This window comes from Delphinapterus leucas, chromosome 15, assembly GCF_059928025.1.
Source record: "Delphinapterus leucas isolate spDelLeu-1000000601 "Yukka" chromosome 15, BTC_Dleu_Yukka2, whole genome shotgun sequence".
Taxonomy (NCBI): Eukaryota; Metazoa; Chordata; class Mammalia; order Artiodactyla; family Monodontidae; genus Delphinapterus; species Delphinapterus leucas.
Window position 1 is genome coordinate 74,928,499 of NC_143143.1, and position 18,446 is coordinate 74,946,944.

General features: G+C 44.3%; 1 protein-coding gene across 19 annotated transcripts in view; it reads right to left on the bottom strand.

The window, feature by feature from the left end:
• The window catches only part of ZMYND8 (zinc finger MYND-type containing 8), a 126,413-nt gene that overhangs the window by 17,664 nt on the left and 90,303 nt on the right, over positions 1-18,446 (bottom strand). For 14 of the 19 annotated variants that reach the window (XM_089897008.1, XM_030762897.2, XM_089897005.1 and 11 more), the window contains 3 exons: positions 16,237-16,749; positions 11,187-11,558; positions 9,062-9,252 (listed from right to left, as the gene is read on the bottom strand). In XM_089897008.1, the coding sequence (XP_089753134.1) occupies positions 9,062-9,252; positions 11,187-11,558; positions 16,237-16,749 (1,076 nt within the window). The remainder of the gene's footprint in view (positions 1-9,061; positions 9,253-11,186; positions 11,559-16,236; positions 16,750-18,446) is intronic. The other 5 variants (XM_030762901.2, XM_030762902.2, XM_030762899.2 and 2 more) reach the window with 1 other exon arrangement.

Below are 18,446 nucleotides of genomic sequence, written 5' to 3' on the forward strand. Positions count from 1 at the left end.
AAGGTGATACAAAAAGTCAAATCAATTGCAAGCAGAACAAGAAGCCATTTGGGCAATACCAGACATTTTCTTAAATCAGTAATTTTAAAAATTACCCCGTTTCAATTTTCTTGCAATCCTACAACAGATCACGTTAGGAAGAAAGGCTCCGTTTGGTGCCATTATGTCTTTAACACTTTCATCATAATCTCTCTCTTTCACAAAAGGAAGATGGACTTAAGCTTCAAGCCTTGACAAAGAACAGGATCTGGTGAGGTTAGACTTAATTTTATTTCAACTAGTTAAGTCAATTTAAATAAAAATACTAAGTCAATACTAGTTCAAGGTGATGAACAGGTAAGACAAAAACTCTGAGGATGGTAACAAGTAACTAATACTTGAATCCTTCCTGTTCTGAAACTCGGGGGCTCTGTAACAATTCTCGTGTTTTATTCAAAAGGGGGCAGAAATACTAAATAAGAGACAAAGTTACCCCCAAGAAGCGGAGTTGCTTGAAAAAGCCACATGTAAGGACAATCAATGTGTGGACACTGGACAGCTGTGCCTAGCAGGCTTGGTGTGAATTCACAAGTCAGCTCAAAGGCAGGTTAAGAGCACACTCACTGGATCCTGGCGGCTACCATCCAACACCAGCTTGCACATTCACCGATTATGTGACCCTGGACAAGCTGTGTGGCCTCGCCAGGTCTTAGTTTTCTCATCTATAAAATAGGTGTGCTTTACAGTACGGTCCTCGTCAACCTGCCACGAAGACTGAGTAAGGAACACATAAAACGTGCTTGGGACAGTGTCTGGGCCAGAGTAAATGCCACGCAGACACTGGCTACTGCTAGTATCATCCTACCTAGTGTGACAGACACTCTGAGAAGGCTCCCCGTGACCTCAGCCCTCTGGGCTTTGTGCCCTGGTGTAATCCCCTCCAAGCATGGGCTGGCCTAGTGACCTGCTTCTAACCCCCGGAATATGGCAGAGGTAATAGTCCGTCACTTCTGTGATCACCTACATAAGACTGTGACTTCCATCTTGCTAGCAGGCTTTCTCTACCCCTTGCTGTCATGAAGCGAGCTGCCATGCTGGGCAGGCCACAGGGAAAGGGACTGAGGGTAGACTCCAGCCAACGGCCAGCTGGGAACTGAGGCCCCCAGTCCAAGAGCCCTCAAGGGAGTGAATCCTGCCCACAACCACCTAAGTGAGCTTGGAAGTGGATCCCTCCCCAGTCACATCTTCAGATGAAATCCCAACCCTAGCAGACACCTTGGAGGCAGCCTGCCAGAGGTCCTGAAACAGGGGACCCAGCCCAGCCAAGCCTGGACTCAACACCCACAGAAACTGTCAGATGAACGTGTGTGGTTTTAAGTTGCTACGTTTTGTAGTGATCTGTTATGTAGCAACAGATAACACACCTAGATAGAATAAAAAGAAAATGACCAACAGAAATTCATGAGTAGAAAATTATATATACCACTCTCGCCATCTAGAACTAAAAGAAAAGATTCTACCTTTCACACTCAATAATGAAGCAACTCCTATCATGAGACTTCAAGAAGTCTAGAAACAACTATCCTCAACTCTTGTCACCCATTCTATCAACTTGAACAGTTTACCCACTGGTAACTAATTAGTAATTTACTCATTACTAAAGAGTCAAGTATTATTATTGCCTACTTAGCAATTTACTAAATACTCTTAGATTACTGTCATTAGCTACTATTAAGAGTTACTGAGGATAGAAAGACACTGGAACTCACCAAAACAGATACCCCACATCCAAAGACAAAGGAGAAGCCACAGTGAGACGGTAGGAGGGGCGCTATCACAATAAAATCAAATCCTGTAACTGCTGGGTGGGTGACTCACAAACTGGAGAACGCTTATACCACAGAACTCCACCCACTGGAGTGAAGGTTCTGAGCCCCACGTCAGGCTTCCAAACCTGGGGGTCTGAAAACGGGAGGAGGAATTCCTAGAGAATCAGACTTTGAAAGCTAGCGGGATTTGATTGCAGGACTTCGACAGGACTGGGGGAAACAGAGACTCCACTCTTGGAGGGCACACACAAAGTAATGTGCGCGTCGGAACCCAGAGCAAGGGGCAGTGATCCCATAGGAGACTGAACCAGACCTACCTGCTAGTGATGGAGGGTCTCCTGCAGAGGCAGGAGGTGGCTGTGTCTTACTGTGAGGACAAGGACACTGGCAGTAGAAGTTCTGGAAAATACTCCTTGGCGTGAGCCCTCCCAGACTCCACCATTAGCCCCACCAAAGAGCCGGGTAGGCTCCAGTGTTGGGTCGCCTGAGGCCAAACAACCAACAGGGAGGGAACCCACCTCACCCATCAGCAGACAAGTGGATTAAAGATTTACGTAGCTCTGCCCACCAGAGCAAGAGCCAGCTCTACCCACCACCAGTTCCTCCCATCAGGAAACTTGCACAAGCCTCTTAGATAGCCTCATCCACCAGAGGGCAGACAGCAGAAGCAAGAAGAACTACAATCCTGCAGCCTGTGGAACAAAAGCCACATTCACAGAAAGATAGACAAGATGAAAAGGCAGAGGGCTATGTACCAGATGAAGGAACAAGATAAAACCCCAGAAAAACAACTAAATGAAGTGGAGATAGGCAACTTTCCAGAAAAAGAATTCAGGATAATGACAGTGAAAATGATCCAGGACCTCAGAAAAAGAATGGAGGCAAAGATCGAGAAGATGCAAGAAATGTTTAACAAAGACCTAGAAGAATTAAAGAACAAACACCTAGAAGAATTAAAGAACAAAACCAACAGAGATGAACAATACAATAACTGAAATGAAAAATACATTAGAAGGAATCAATAGCAGAATAACTGAGGCAGAAGAACGGATAGGTGACCTGGAAGACAGAATGGTGGAATTCATTGCTGCGGAACAGAATAAAAAGAATGAAAAGAAATGAAGACAGCCTAAGAGACCTCTGGGTAACAACATTCGCATTACAGGAGTCGCAGAAGAAAGGACCCGAGAAAATATTTGAAGAGATTATAGTCGAAAACTTCCCTAACATGGGAAAGGCAACAGCCACCCAGGTATAGGAAGCACAGAGAGTCCTATACAGGATAAACCCAAGGAGAAACATGCCAAGACACAGTAATCAAACTGGCAAAAATTAAAGATAGAGAAAAATTATTGAAAGCAGCAAGGAAAAAACAACAAATAACATACAAGGGAACTCCCATAAGGTTAACAGCTGATTTCTCAGCAGAAACTCTACAAGCCAGAAGGGAGTGGCATGACATATTTAAAGTGATGAAAGGGAAGAACCTACAACCAAGATTACTCTATCCAGCAAGGATCTCATTCAGATTCGATAGAGAAATCAAAAGCTTTACAGACAAACAAAACCTAAGAGAATTCAGCACCACCAAACCAGCTCTACAACAAATGCTAAAGGAACTTCTCTAAGTGGGAAACACAAAAGAAAAGGATCTACAAAAACATACCCAAAACAATTAAGAAAATGGTAATAGGAACATACACATCGATAATTACCTTAAACATGAATGGATTAAACGCTCCAACCAAAAGACACAGGCTCGCTGAATGGATACAAAAACAAGATCCATATATATGCTGTTTACAAGAGACCCACTTCAGACCTAGAGACACATACAGACTGAAAGAAAGGGGATGGAAAAAGATATCCCATGCAAGTGGAAATCCAAAGAAAGCTGGAGGAGCAATACTCATATCAGATAAAATAGACTTTAAAATAAAGAATGTTACAAAGACAAGGAAGGACACTACATAATGATCACGGGATCAATCCAAGAAGAAGATATAACAATTATAAATATATATGCACCCAACCTAGGAGCACCTCAATACATAAGGCAACTGCTAACAGCTATAAAAGAGGAAATCGACAGTAACACAATAACAGTGGGGGACTTTAACACCTCACTTACACCAATGGACACATCATCCAAAATGAAAACAAATAAGGAAACACAAGCTTTAAATGACACAACAGACCAGATAGATTTAATTGATATTTAGAGGACATTCCATCCAAAAACAGCAGTTTACACTTTCTTATCAAGTGCACATGGAACATTCTCCAGGACATATCACATCTTGGGTCACAAATCAAGCCTCAGTAAATTTAAGAAAGTTTAAATCATATCAAACATCTTTTCTGACCGCAACGCTATGAGATTACAAATCAATTACAGGGAAAAATACATAAAAAACACAAACACATGGAGGCTAAACAATACATTACCAAATAACCAAGAGATTACTGAAGAAATCAAAGAGGAAATCAAAAAATACCTAGAGACAAATGACACTGAAAAGACAACAATCCGAAATCTATGGGATGGGGCTTCCCTGGTGGCGCAGTGGTTGAGAGTCCCGCCTGCCGATGCAGGGGACACAGGTTCGTGCCCCAGTCCGGGAAGATCCCACATGCTGCGGAGCGGCTGGGCCCGTGAGCCATGGCCGCTGAGCCTGCGCATCCGGAGCCTGTGCTCCGCAATGGGAGAGGCCACAACAGTGAGAGGCCCACATACCGCATAAAAAAAAAAAAAAATCTATGGGATGCAACAAAAGCAGTTCTAAGAGGGAAGTTTATAGCTTTACAAGCCTACCTCAAGAAACAAGAAAAATCTCAAATAAACAACCTAACCTTACACCTAAAGGAACTAGAGAAAGAAGAGCAAACAAAACCCAAAGTTAGAAGAAGGAAAGAAATCATGAAGAGCAGAGCAGAAATAAATGAAATAGAAACAAAGAAAACAATAGCAAAGATCAATAAAACTAAAAGCTGGTTCTTTGAGAAGATAAACAAAATTGATAAACCATTAGACAGACTCATCAAGAAAAAGGAGAGGACTCAAATCAATAAAATTAGAAGTGAAAAAGCAGAAGTTACAACAGACACCCCAGAAATACAAAGCATCCTAAGAGACTACTACAAGCAACTCTATGCCAATAAAATGGACAACCTGGAAAAAATAGACAAATTCTCACAAAGGTATAACCTTCCAAGACTGAACCAGGAAGAAAGAGAATATATGAACAGAGCAATCACAAGTAATGAAATTGAAACTGTAATTAAAAATCTTCCAACAAACAAAAGTCCAGGCCCAGATAGCTTCACAGGTGAATTCTATCAAACATTTAAAGAAGAGCTAACACCCATCCTTCTCAAACTCTTCCAAAATATTGCAGAGGAAGGAACACTCCCAAACTCAATCTATGAGGCCACCGTCACCCTGATGCCAAAACCAGAAAAAGATACTACAAAAAGAGAAAATTACAGACCAATATCACTAATGAATATAGATGCAAAAATCCTCAACAAAATACTAGCAAACAGAATCCAACACCACATTAAAAGGATCATACACCATGATCAAGTGGGATTTAACCCAGGGATGCAAGGATTCTTCTATATACGCAAATCAATCAATGTGATACACCATATTAACAAACTGGAGAATAAAAACCATATGATCATCTCAATAGATGGAGGAAAGCTTTGGACAAAATTCAACACCCATTTATGATAAAAACTCTCCAGAAAGTGGGCATAGAGGGAAACTACTTCAACATAATAAAGGCCATATACGGCAAACCCACAGCAAACATCATTCTCAATGGTGAAAAACTGAAAGCATTTCCTCTAAGATCAGGAAAAAGACAACAATGTCCACTCTCACCACTATTATTCAACATAGTTTTGGAAGTCCTAGCCACGGCAATCAGAGAAGAAAAAGAAATAAAAGGAATGCAAACTGGAAAAGAAGAAGTAAAACTGTCACTGTTTGCAGATGACATGATGCTATACATACAGAATCCTAAAGATGCCACCAGAAAACTACTAGAGCTAATCAATGAATTTGGTAAAGTTGCAGGACACAAAATTCAAGCACAGATATCTCTTGCTTTCCTATACACTAATGATGAAAAACCTGTATGAGAAATTAAGGTAACACTCCCATTTACCACTGCAACAAAAAGAATAAAATACCTAGGAATAAACCTACCTAGGGAGTAGGTTTATTCAGACCTGTATGCAGAACACTATATGTGTATGCAGAACACTATAGACCTGTATGCAGAACACTATAAGACACTGTATGCAGAACACTATAAGACACTGATGAAAGAAATTAAAGATGATACAAACAGATGGAGAGATATACCATGTTCTTGGATTGGAAGAATCAATATTGTGAAAATGACTATACTACCCAAAGCAATCTACAGATTCAATGCAATCCCTATCAAATTACCAATGGCATTTTTTACAGAAGTAAAACAAAAAATCTTAAAATTTGTATGGAGACACAGAAGACCCCGAATAGCCAAAGCGGCCTTGAGGGAAAAAAACGGAACTGGGGGAATCAGACTCCCTGACCTTCAGACTATACTACAAAGCTACAGTTATCAAGACATTATGGTACTGGTACAAAAACAGAAATATAGATCAATGCAACAGGACAGAAAGCCCAGAGATAAACCCACACACCTATGATCAACTAATCTATGACAAAGGAGGCAAGGATATACAATGGAGAAAAGAGAGTCTCTTCAATAAGTGGTGCTGGGAAAACTGGACAGCTACATGTAAAAGAATGAAATTAGAACACTCCCTAACACCATACACAAAAATAAATTCAAAATGGATTAGAGACCTAAATGTAAGACTGGACACTATAAAGCTTTTAGAGGAAAACATAGGAAGAACACTCTTTGACATAAATCACAGCAAGATCTTTTTTGATCCACCTCCTAGAGTAATGGAAACTAAAACAAAAATAAACAAATGGGACCTAATGAAACCTAAAAGCTTTTGCACAGCAAAGGAAACTACAAACAAGACAAAAAGACAACCCTCAGAATGGGAGAAAATATTTGCAAACGAATCAACGGACAAAGGATTAATCTCCCAAATATATAAACAGCTCATGCAGCTCAATATTAAAAAAACAAACAACCCAATCCAAAAATGGGCAGAAGACCTAAATAGACATTTCTCCAAAGAAGACATACAGATGGCCAGGAAGCACATGAAAAGCTGCTCAACATCACTAATTATTAGAGAAATGCAAATCAAAACTACAATGAGGTATCACCTCACACCAGTTAGAAAGGGCATAACCAGAAAATCTACAAACAACTAATGCTGTAGAGGGAGGGTGTGGAGAAAAGGGAACCCTCTTGCACTGTTGGCGGGAATGTAAATTGATACAGCCACTATGGAAAACAGTATGGAGGGTCCTTAAAAAAATAAAAATAGAATTACCATATGACCCAGCAATCCCATTACTGGGCATATACCCAGAGAAAACCACAGTTCAAAAAGACACATGCACCTCAATGTTCATGGCAGCACTATTTACAATAGCTAGGTCATGAAAGCAACCTAAATGCCCATCAACAGATGAATGGAAAAAGAAGATGTAGTACAAAGGAATATTACTCAGCCATAAAAAGGAACTAAATAGTGTCATTTGTAGAGATATGATGGATCTACAGACTGTCATAGAGAGTGAAGTCAGTCAGAAAGAGAAAAACAAATATCGTATATTAACGCATATATGTGGAACCTAGAAAAATGGTACAGATGAACTAGTTTGCAGGGCAGAAATTGAGACACAGATGTAGAGAACAAACGTATGGACACCAAGGGGGGAAAGCGGGGGGTGGAGGGGGTGATGAACTGGGAGACTGGGATTGACATGTATACACTAATATGTATAAAATAGATAACTAATAATAATTTTTTAAAAAAAGAGTTAATGATGCTAAGAAGCCCGATAATGAGAATTAGTTAGGCGGCAACATGCTTTCATTTGACGACCATATATCAGTCATCTGCTGTGTGCCAGACACTGTTCTAAGCCCCAGCAATGAGCAGAACAGATAAAACCCCGTTCCCAGGGAGCTGCCTTTCTGGTGGTTATTCTTACTACCAGGTGGTCTACGGACATGAACCTGCACATCACTCCAGAGGACTCTCATTTGACAGCAAGGAGAACTGAAGCCTTTTTTTTCTTCCCCCTACTTTTTGGCTGCACGGAGCAGTATGAGGGATCTTAGCTTCCCAACGAGGGATCGAACCCACGCAGCCTGCAGTGGAAGCGCAGAGTCTTAACCACTGGACTGCCAGGGAAGTCCGAGAGCTACAGGCTTCTTATTCGCCTGAATTCAACGGTAAGCATAAAAGCACTTGGCAAATTAAGAGAGAGGGAGCAGGGAAGGAATGGACTGGAGTTTGGGATTAGCAGATGCAAACTATTATAAATATATAGAATAAACAACAAGGTCTTACTGTACAGCACAGGGAACTATATTCAATATCCTGTGATAAACCGTAATGGAAAAGAATATGGAAAAGAAGGTATGTATATGTATAACTGAACCACTTTGCTATAGAGCAGAAATTAACACAGCATTGTAAATCAAGTATACCTCAATAAAATAAACTTTAAAAGAGAGAGAGAGAGAGAGAAGAAGAAAGAGCCTGCACCGAGAGGGTGCCCATGAGTGAACAGACGGCAGGCGAGTCTGCTCACCACACTGCTCGACAAGGAATATGCCAAAAGTGTGCATGAGTCCGGGAGGGAATCCATCACTCCCCGGTCCACCTTGGTTGCTGGAAAGATCTAAGTGCAGGCATGGAACCTTGCAAGTCTCGTGTTTAAGCCTCTGTCACTTTTGTCCCACACGGCTTCTAAATGCAAACTAACCCCTTGGTCGGTTGTGAACTGAAGGACAGTCACCTGCTTCAGCGGCTTAAGGAAAATCTGTTCCTAATGAGTGACTTGAATGCCGAAGGGTAATTTCGATTCTATGTCATTTTCCTCTTAGAATCTTAAGCCCTCTCAGAGGAAGGGTCAGTCCTTTCTATATTTCTCTGTTTACACCCCACATCAGCCCCAAATGGAAGAGTCTGGTCTTAGAGATCCTCAGTAAAAGCAGGGTCTTCCCTCCCAAGCACCCTCTAAAACCTGCAAGGTCATGACCCAAGTGGTTCCTGTTGGGAAGCCAATCCTCCCACATCCCACCGGCACTCACTTTGCTAGTGTACTTGGCGATGTCCGCGGCAACATCTGCTGAGGCGGTGGCGATGGGCAGGTCTGCGCTTACTGAAGAGGCGAGGGTGCTCGTGGACCCTGAGCTGGTGACCAGGGGCGACGACTGGGTGCTAGTCACCAGGGTGATGGTGGAGGTGGACGGGCTCTGCGTGATCTCCTTCTGCTGGACAGCTAGGAAAGCAAAGGGTCCTGGTCATCCCACTGCCACGGGAAGGCCATCCCAGTAGAAAACTGTGGTGGGGAGCAGAGCCTCTGACAAAACACCCTGCGAGTTTATCTACTTTCAAGTCACAAAGACTCTCTCCTTGGCCAAACCCTAGCCAGGCTCCTCTGAGCTCTTTCTCAACGAGGCTTCCACCTTGGTCTATAAAGACGAATATAGTTTCTAACAGCTCAAGCCTGCATCCCTAGGATGACCCTTGCCCCCTTAAGGTCCCTGACTGAGAAAACACAAGGCTGCCGAATGAACTGACTGTATATTCCAGCCAACACCTAATGATGGGGCCCATCTCCCAGTCTCTGTGGGAGGGTCGGAGCCTACCTTCAATAGGTACCAGTTAGCAAACCCAGATGTTTCAAATGGACCAACACCCCCTTCCCACTTTATGTAAATTTTCACTTTCTGACTCTTCAGAGCCTCCGCCCACCCCCCTCCCTATTCCCGAATTCTCCCTTTAAAACGCCCAGTCCCCTGTGTACATGTTCAGTTCACACTGGACTTTTTGCCCTATTGCAATAGTATAGAGCTGATTAAAATCTGTCTTTACTACTTTAACTAGTGGCCAGCTTTGCTTATCTCTGACAAGATAACCTGGGATTTAAGAATCACACCATCAATGAGCTCCTTCTTGCCAGCACCTAAATTCCCCTGGGGAAGGCTCACTATGCTTAAGGGGGATGAATTCAGAAGACCGGAACTGGTCACCCCAACATGAAATATCCTAGACTCGGTTCTGTCCCAACGACCCTTCAAACAGCGAGATCAATCCAGCTGTACTTCAATGCTGCGAGTCCAATCTTTCAGTCTGCCCTCCCCTCGATCTTTGAAGGGTTTCAGCGGCAGCCAATTCAAGAACTGGCTACTCTTCAACCCCACGTCCTGCTGCGACTCTCTTAATAGTCCTACTCACAGGGGTGCACTCAGCATGTGGGAGTTTCAATCAAGGAGCCCAACCTTCAAGGATCTCGATGCAGGTTTCCCAGGGGAACAAGATTCTACATCAGTGCTCACAAGAGCTGGGCCAACTGGTACCCATCAGACGGTTCAGCTTTCCATCAGCTCCAGATGGAACCTCCTGCCGGGAGCTATGATTCCGCACTTCAGCAACTGGTTCTTGATGCTGGCTCTTCTTGTGTGTGAGGCTAATCACTAGTTATTAAGGTAACCTTTGCTACCAACTTCTCACACTGTACTCTTTCCAAAACAATGTCCAGGGGTTCATGGATGTGCACAAGGAAACTTAAACAAAGGTATTCATTGCAGCACTACTTACAACAGGAAAAAAACTGGAAGCAACCTATATGTCCATCAGTAGGGGAATACTTTGAATAAACTGTGGAATACTATGCAGCAATCCAAAAGAATAAGGTAGAGCTGTATGTACTGACACGGACAGACCTCCAAAACATGCTGATGGGGGAGGGGGGGCACGGAAAAAAGCAAGTATGGTACCATTTTTATGTTTTAAAAAAGAAAAAAGAAAAAAAAGTAATATCTTTATGAAGTCACATATATACATAAATATATATGCATACATGCATAAAAAAGATCTTACGGTTAACAGTGACCTCTGAGAAAGGGTGGAGAATGAAATGGCAAATCAATCAAGACAACAAATTTTTGTGTCTATGTGTCTATTTCACCCCTTTCTAAGAAGAACATATGCATGTATTTATAAAATGAGAAAAAAAAAGAAAAAAGAAAAGTACAAAGCAAGTTGGAAAACAATTTTTAAAAATAATGCCAAATGGAATGTGTGAGGCCTCCAGGATACAGTAACCAGGAAACCAAGGGGAACTGAAAAAATAAAACGATTATTTTTCTCCTGTCCATGTGGCCAAAAAGGGACCGGGCGCCACGGAGAGCAGAAGGGGAGGCTCGGTACCTTTCACGGCCTGTCTGGTCTGATATCTCGTCCCCTGGGAAGACTGAGGCTGCTGGTTTTGCTGCTGGTTTTGCTGCTGTTGCTGGCGTTGCATCTTCTGCATGTGCCACTTTTGGGAGGACGTTTGAAACTTACTTGAGGAGTTCCACACGACCCGCTGCACGGCCGGGGCCGTCTCCTTCGGTAAAAGCGGCCTCTGCTTTTTCACTGGGCTTCCTGTGGCAGCGGCGGCCGGGGCCGTGACCGTGGATGTGGTGCTGGTGGTGGCCGTGACACCAGCCGTGGGAGTTTGGGCAGAAGAGCGGGTGAGGACCGGCGTTTCGGGGGGAGACTGGCTGCCCGCCGTCGTGGATGGTGGAGCTTTACCTACGACTAAAGCCAATGCGTGAAAAAACAAACAAACAAAAAGTGGATTTGACTCAGGCTGGCCTGCAGGGTCTCTACACCACCAAGTTCTGGGTGACCATCAGAGGCTAGCACGCCAAAGACCCCCAGGGAATGGGCACTTACACAATACGCTCAGGCCACTTCGGCAGCATGCTGTATCTTAAAACATCAGCCCCCTTGTGTTCCGTGCACTTGCTCACATCTGAGACGTATGTCAAGGCGTCTGGGGGACTGAGGCCAACCTGACCCAGCCCCTGCCCTCAAGTTGCTCACCTACTAGTAGACGACGCAGTGGATGAACAGAATCACTGCAAGCATCTTGTTTTACAAGGTTAAAGTTGGGCAAGCACTCTGAGAAAGACCCAGCCAAAGTCAATCCAGAGATTAAGAGAAACGCTTTCTTTGGCCAGGGAACCTAGAAAGCATGCACCCCAAAGAACCATACGGCTTCCCATAGGCCAAAGCACTGAATAACAATAAGTGACCCAGAAAGAAGAGTATCTTCTTTAATCTCTTCTGATTCCCTTCAGAACAGTCTCGGTGTGGTCCTGGGAGCCTTGACACCTAACACTAAAGGGAATTCCACCCCAAGGACAGAACCTTCCTCAGCACAATGGTATTTATCTAGAATTTAGATGCCTTGCTTTTGTTTTGACTGTAGTTATTCCTGCTGCGTCTTTTACGCAGAGCACACTCTACTGTCTTACCTACTGTGTGGTGGTCAAGTTTAAGTCTAAAATTGAGTTGTTTTTTTTTTTTAAAGAGCTGTTGTTTCAGATAAAAATATTAAGTCCGTAATTATACAGGCAGGACTTAGGAATGGCAAAAATAATGAATGCGAGTGACTCAAGTTTGAAAAAAGCTGCCTTTCAGAGTATGTCTCCTGGGAGGAGCTGGGCTATGGGGGTGGAGCGTAGGATTTCAACAGGCAGCAGGGAGAACTTGGAGGGGAACAGCTTTAGCCAAGACATGCTCAGGAATAGACAGCATTTTGGTAAGTGAGGGCAGGCAGTGAGGAGGGGTGGCAAGAAGGCAGGTTAGAGCCAAAAGCACTGAGCAGCATAGAAGGGGGTGTGACCTCGTGAGTGCTCATCTGTAAAAGGGGTGTGTGGTCAGTAATCACTGCAGCAGCCCCTGGCACTGGAGAGGTGAACCTGCCCCCAGAGAGGATTCCCTGGGGTTCACACACAAAACACGGGTGCAAATCAGCACCCTTGATCTTGACAATGTGCCTCGACATCAAACTCTTTAATAAGGATTACACCTGTCTTTTTTAGATTTCTATCACCCAGGAAAGGCATGGGCTTGATTATTCTAGGGGGGATTTTCAGTAAACTGTGGGTTTGGGGAAACCAAGGAGTGTGAGAGGAAAAGACAGGCTGACTTTTCTGACTCGGGGGGCGGGGTGGGGGGTGTCTTCTTGGTGGTTATCACACCTGGCTGGCTCTCCTGCTCCTCTGGGGAAGAGTCCAGCCAAGTTCATGGGCAGGAACACAGGGTGGGCTGGGAGAAGAGCTCTACCTGCAGTGAGGAGCCCCCATCCTTCCCCAAGATGACCTGCCAGATACTGGATATAGCCCCTGCCCCTTCCCGGGGCAGAGGTGGCTTTGAACTTGGCCCTTCTAAAAGCCCTACACTGGGAGGGTCCCCCCAGGCAGGGCTTCTAACCTGCAGAAGCAACTTTAATGCCTCCCTTTTCTGCCATGTGACCAAAAAATATATTGTCCTGGTTGATTAACTAGCCTAGTCCCTCCTTGGGCAAAGGGCAACCGCAAAAAGGTCCTTTTCTCTCTCCTGTCTTGCAAAAGCGAACAGCTGGCTTTGCAGATGGGTAACCAGTCTGCATGAGTCACGGCTGGAGCTCTTTCCCAAATAAAAAAACAGGAGTGTGCAATCTGAAAAGTTTCCAGGCTCGAAGCACTCTTGGGGGGGGGGGGGGATTCATTTAGACACTAAAACATTTTAATTTCTAGAGGATTCTGATGGTTTATGGAGGTGGGGTAAAGGTCATGGAAAATTCCATTTGTCCTAGAAATTGGGAGTGTATAATCACCTGTAGCCTCAAAAAGGGTGAATTTCTTAAAGGCCAACACTCCAAAAGCGGCCCCATCAAACTAACCTACTTATTCCAGACTTTGGTCACGATCTTGTACCTTAAAAAAACGACTTTTAAGAGAAGGATGGAAATGACTGATGTTACAGGGTAAGCGTAGTAAAGGTTGTTAAGGGAGCTCCTTTGGCCTCTGTTCGGAGAGCACTAGCTAGAAAAGCCATTTTGCTATCTAAGGATTCATATTCTGTGCAGAAGCCGCATTCCTAACTGAAGGTCAGTTGGAGGTCACCAAGCACTCTCCAAAACGCCCTTCACTTAATAAACTCATAAGTGAAAGTACATCACTGAAAAGATGCTCAACTGCAGAGTCTGACACGAAGCTGATTCTTCAAGACCCAAACCACCATCAGGGGGGCTCTGGATTTCAGACTAGGCAGTCTTGCCCCAACCCCTGCGAAGCCGCTCTGAATTATGTTTCAGAGACGTCTTCAGCTTAAAAGTCCACCACACACTCGGGGACTCCTGGAGAAACTTCCTGCAGATACCAGTGGGAGGAAGAGCTCACTTTCATTTAATCAATTGGAATGCTTTTTATTTTGGAGGAAAACATGAGATCTTTTAAGGGACTCATATGTTTCCCTTTTTGCTTTGACTGCTAGGGAGCTCAGAGTCAAAATGGAAGCCCAACTTTGCTAACTCTGAAGGCTGGAACAGTATGTATTTTTGTATACAAATTTTCCCCGGAACTCTCACTATTCTACCTTCATCTTTTACACTGATTTCTTGATTTTCATTTCGTTTCTTATCAATCTGTCACAAATTCTTTCTGGAAGGGGCAAAAAACCACAACCAATCAAAAGATCTACTCCAGGGCTTCCCTGGTGGCGCAGTGGTTGAGAGTCCGCCTGCCGGTGCAGGGGACGCGGGTTCGTGCCCTGGTCCGGGAAGATCCCACATGCCGCAGAGCGGCTGGGCCTGTGAGCCATGGCCGCTGAGCCTGCGCTCCGCAACGGGAGAGGCCACAACAGTGAGAGGCCCGCATACCGCAAAAAAAGAAGAAAAAAAAAAGATCTACTCCAGAAAGAGAGGAATAGCATAAATGTATCATTCACAGGAACACTGCCATCTGTGCCCCAATATTCCCACAAACCTCGTGGAATAAATGCTACTCCTACTGTTTTCTGTAACACCTGAGGTGGTCCCTCAAACCCCAATCCACAAAAGAATCGGATTTTTCAGATGCCATTCATAATTCTAAAGGATGGTGTGGTGGGCCATCCTTCCTGTCCCACCCAACTGCCTCTCTCTCTTCCTCCCTTGTACCATTGAGAGACATTCCATCCTCTTTTGATGAACTGCAGGAATTGAGGTTCCGGAACAGGTCACGTTGATACAAACACAGAGGAAAGATTCTCAAAGCCCATCCCCCTCTTGCTTTAAGCAAGCCAGCCTAAGAAATCCCCAGGGGATATACAGAACTCAGAAGTTAGCTCCTGTCAGAAGTTAAGCATAGTCAAAAATTAAACCTGAATACCCCCTTAAGTAACTCCCGAAGTCCATGAGGTTTTATGGCTACAACCTCTAATTTGTCCTTAGGCCATGTTTCTCCTGGCCCTTAATTAATTCTTCATTATCTTTCTCAGGCCTGTTGGAATCCCCTCACCACCCACTAGCCAAACCAGTTGAAAAATGTGCTGACTGCTTCTTCAATGGGAGGGACATCCTTCAAATCATTCCCACGTTCCTGCTGGAGGGTTTGCCGACATGCCTGGGCTGCAGCAGGTTTGAGGGCAGCCACTACTGGTTCAGCGGCAAAGAGAGAACTGCTGAGCTCAGGCAGTGGGGTTCTCAACTGGGGGAGATTCTGCCCCCGAGGAGACATCCGGCCATGTCAAGACATTTTTGATGGCCACCACTGGGCAAGTGCTACCAGCATCCAGTAAGAAGAGGCCAGGGATGCTGCCAAACATCCTCCAGTGCACAGGACAAAGAATTATCCAGCACAAAATGTCAACAGTGCCAAGGCTGAGAAACCCTGGGCCCATGTCTGTTAATCGCAAATATGGCGGAACACCAACTCAGGCAGGCATCATACAACGCCCCTCTGATTTCTAGTGGCTCAAGAACTCAGCGTTCTGGTGCCACCTACCCAAATGGTCTTGTATTCTGGTAAGAAAAAGCACTTTGAGATGCCTGGGCAACGTGAGGGGAGGTAAGGGAGGCTAAACTTATCAAGATCTTCCAACTGAACACTTCTAACAATTTCAGCCTTGTCAAATGTCTAAATGTTGACAAACACTTTAGGGAAATGAGTGAGCCTACTGGAAAAGAAGCTGCTGAGGCTAAAAATGACCTAACAGCTAGAAGCAACTACTTTCTAAGAGACTTATTTTTCTGTGCTCAAAATCAGCCACATCGGGTGCTGAGCAGGTGAAAGGTGGGCAGGCTTAGTTTAAGTCCTGGTCCAGCTCAGTAACTAGCTAGGTTACCTGGAGCTTTGCTACGCCACCCTTTGTGATGTGAGAGGGTCACCTGACTTGAGATAACACAAATTGCAAGGTGGCATTCTAAAACCAAATCAAGAAACCAGAAACGGGTACAATCACTTACCCTCCTGCTTGGGAGACGGTTCTTTGGGTTCCTTCTTATTTTTTCGACCCTCCCGCCCAGAATGGTCTTCTCCTAAATCTATGACAAGTTCGCTCTCTGAATCGGAGTCCAGGCCCAAATGCACTGTTGGGGAATCCGTCTCATCTTTTCCCTTCAGCTTATCCTTTGTGGGATGAGGCAAGGGTTTTGCTTTGTCTGAAAAGTCCTTGTCAGGCTGAGGGCTAGTCTTCTCCTTGGCCAAGCCTGGGTCTGCTTTCTCGCTGGCTGGCGACGTGCTGACTTTCAGCTCCTCTTTTGTCTCCATGGGGTTTGCCAGTTTGGGCTTTTTTTTGACAGCAGATGGCTCTTTGTCCATCTGAGCATCCTCTTTGTCTTCGGCATCTTCCGGCTCATTCTTGGACCTCTGCTCCTCATCACTGATAGAGTCACTACCGCTACTATCTGACTTCTCGGAATCCTCAGAATCGCTGTGTTCTACAGCCGTATAAACATCTTCTGAGATTTCATTTATGCCTAAATTCAAAAAGAAAACCCAGCATGTGGCGTACTCACAAAATAAAGAGCAGGACCAAAAAATCACAACCATTTTCCACGCCCAACGCTGGAATAAAAAAAAAAAAAACATTTCAAATCGCATCACACTGGCCTGGTGGGGTTAGCAGTGCGCTCAAGCTGCAGCTGACGACAGCCGACAAATGGAACTTGTCTGCAAAGGGTTTTAGTTATTGACATTCAAAGATGACATGGGACCAAACAACATGAATTTCGAAGTTATCCAGAGCTCAATCTTTGCATTATGGATAACTCACTGGGATACTGACAATGGGAGGGATGGAAGAGAAGGAATGCCAGACCTGTGCTGTTAAAACAGATCCATTTTACAGATTAGAAAATAGAGACCCAGAGAAATCACTTGTTCTAGGACACAAAGAAAACCAAGACAGAGAAGCGAGGCCAGAACCCTGGACTCCTGACTCGCCACCAACACTCTTCCCACAAATTCCCGAAGCGTTAAAGTCCTTTACCCTTTGTGTCCAGGACTCAAAGAAATAAACCAAAGCCTTAAAGCGGAGGTTGCAAACTCATAGCCCATGAGCCACATCTGGCAAGCAGACGTGTTATTTAGGAAGCAATGGTTTGACCCAATGCTTTTGAGTATTTTGTTATTTGTTGGCTTTTTTTTTTTTTTAAACTTAGAACTTGCTGGCCAATTCACAAATCAGGAAATTTCACAGAAATCAAGATGGCGGGCTTGTGCTGAAACAGCAGAAGATCTGGCCTCTCTGGGTCACAGGCCTGCAAGGCTCGCTGGGGCTGAGAGCCACTGGCCCCTTCAGGTGGGGGAGCACTGCCTACAGGTGACCCAGCTGCCCGGTCCCCATCTTGCTCCCTGAACTGAGGCAGAGTCAACTATCACTGTGTTTGCATTGTTCTTCTACATGCAATGGAGTCAAGAGGAAAGTCATCCATTTCCATGTCTCTATCAAAAGGGAAAAAGATAAAACAGCAGGAGTTTCATACATATACAGACAAAAATGGGCAAAAGTATATTCTAACAACAGTTCCATTTAACCCATTTATGTTTCCTGCTCTCGGTAATGGGTGTCATCCGTCTGTAGGTAAATACTACTACATGCTAAAATTTTTAAAAGAGGAAATCCCCATCAACTCTGTGTTTCCCTCATTCTAGAGCAATGGTTATCGTGAGTGGGGTCACTATCCTGACCCAGACACACGGAAGGGAAACTCTTAAAAGGGTAAGAGCCATGAACAGCCCCGCAGGATCATGAGTGAATTATACCCACTTCCTCCAGGGCTCAGTCAAAACTGAAAGAATCAAAATACAAAAACCCAGATCTGGTTTAATTTCTGGATCCTAGGGCTTAGGCGACTGTTAACTAATGGTCGGATGCCAGGACAAGCATGACCACACATGTGATAGGAAAAGCTTGGGTACTGGAACCCAAAGGATATGAATTCAAATCCTGCTCCTCAGCTTTTATTAGCTGTGTGACCCTGAACGAATGAACTACCTCTCTGAGCCTCAGTTTCTTCACCTGAAAATGGTGTTGATAATAGTATCGACCTCCCAGGACAACCTATGCACAGTGCCTGTGGCATAGGAAGCCCTCGGTAAATGGAAATATTAAAATTCTTATTAACAATAATAAACCAAGGAGTTAGACCAGCTGCATGGAAGGACCCAAGAG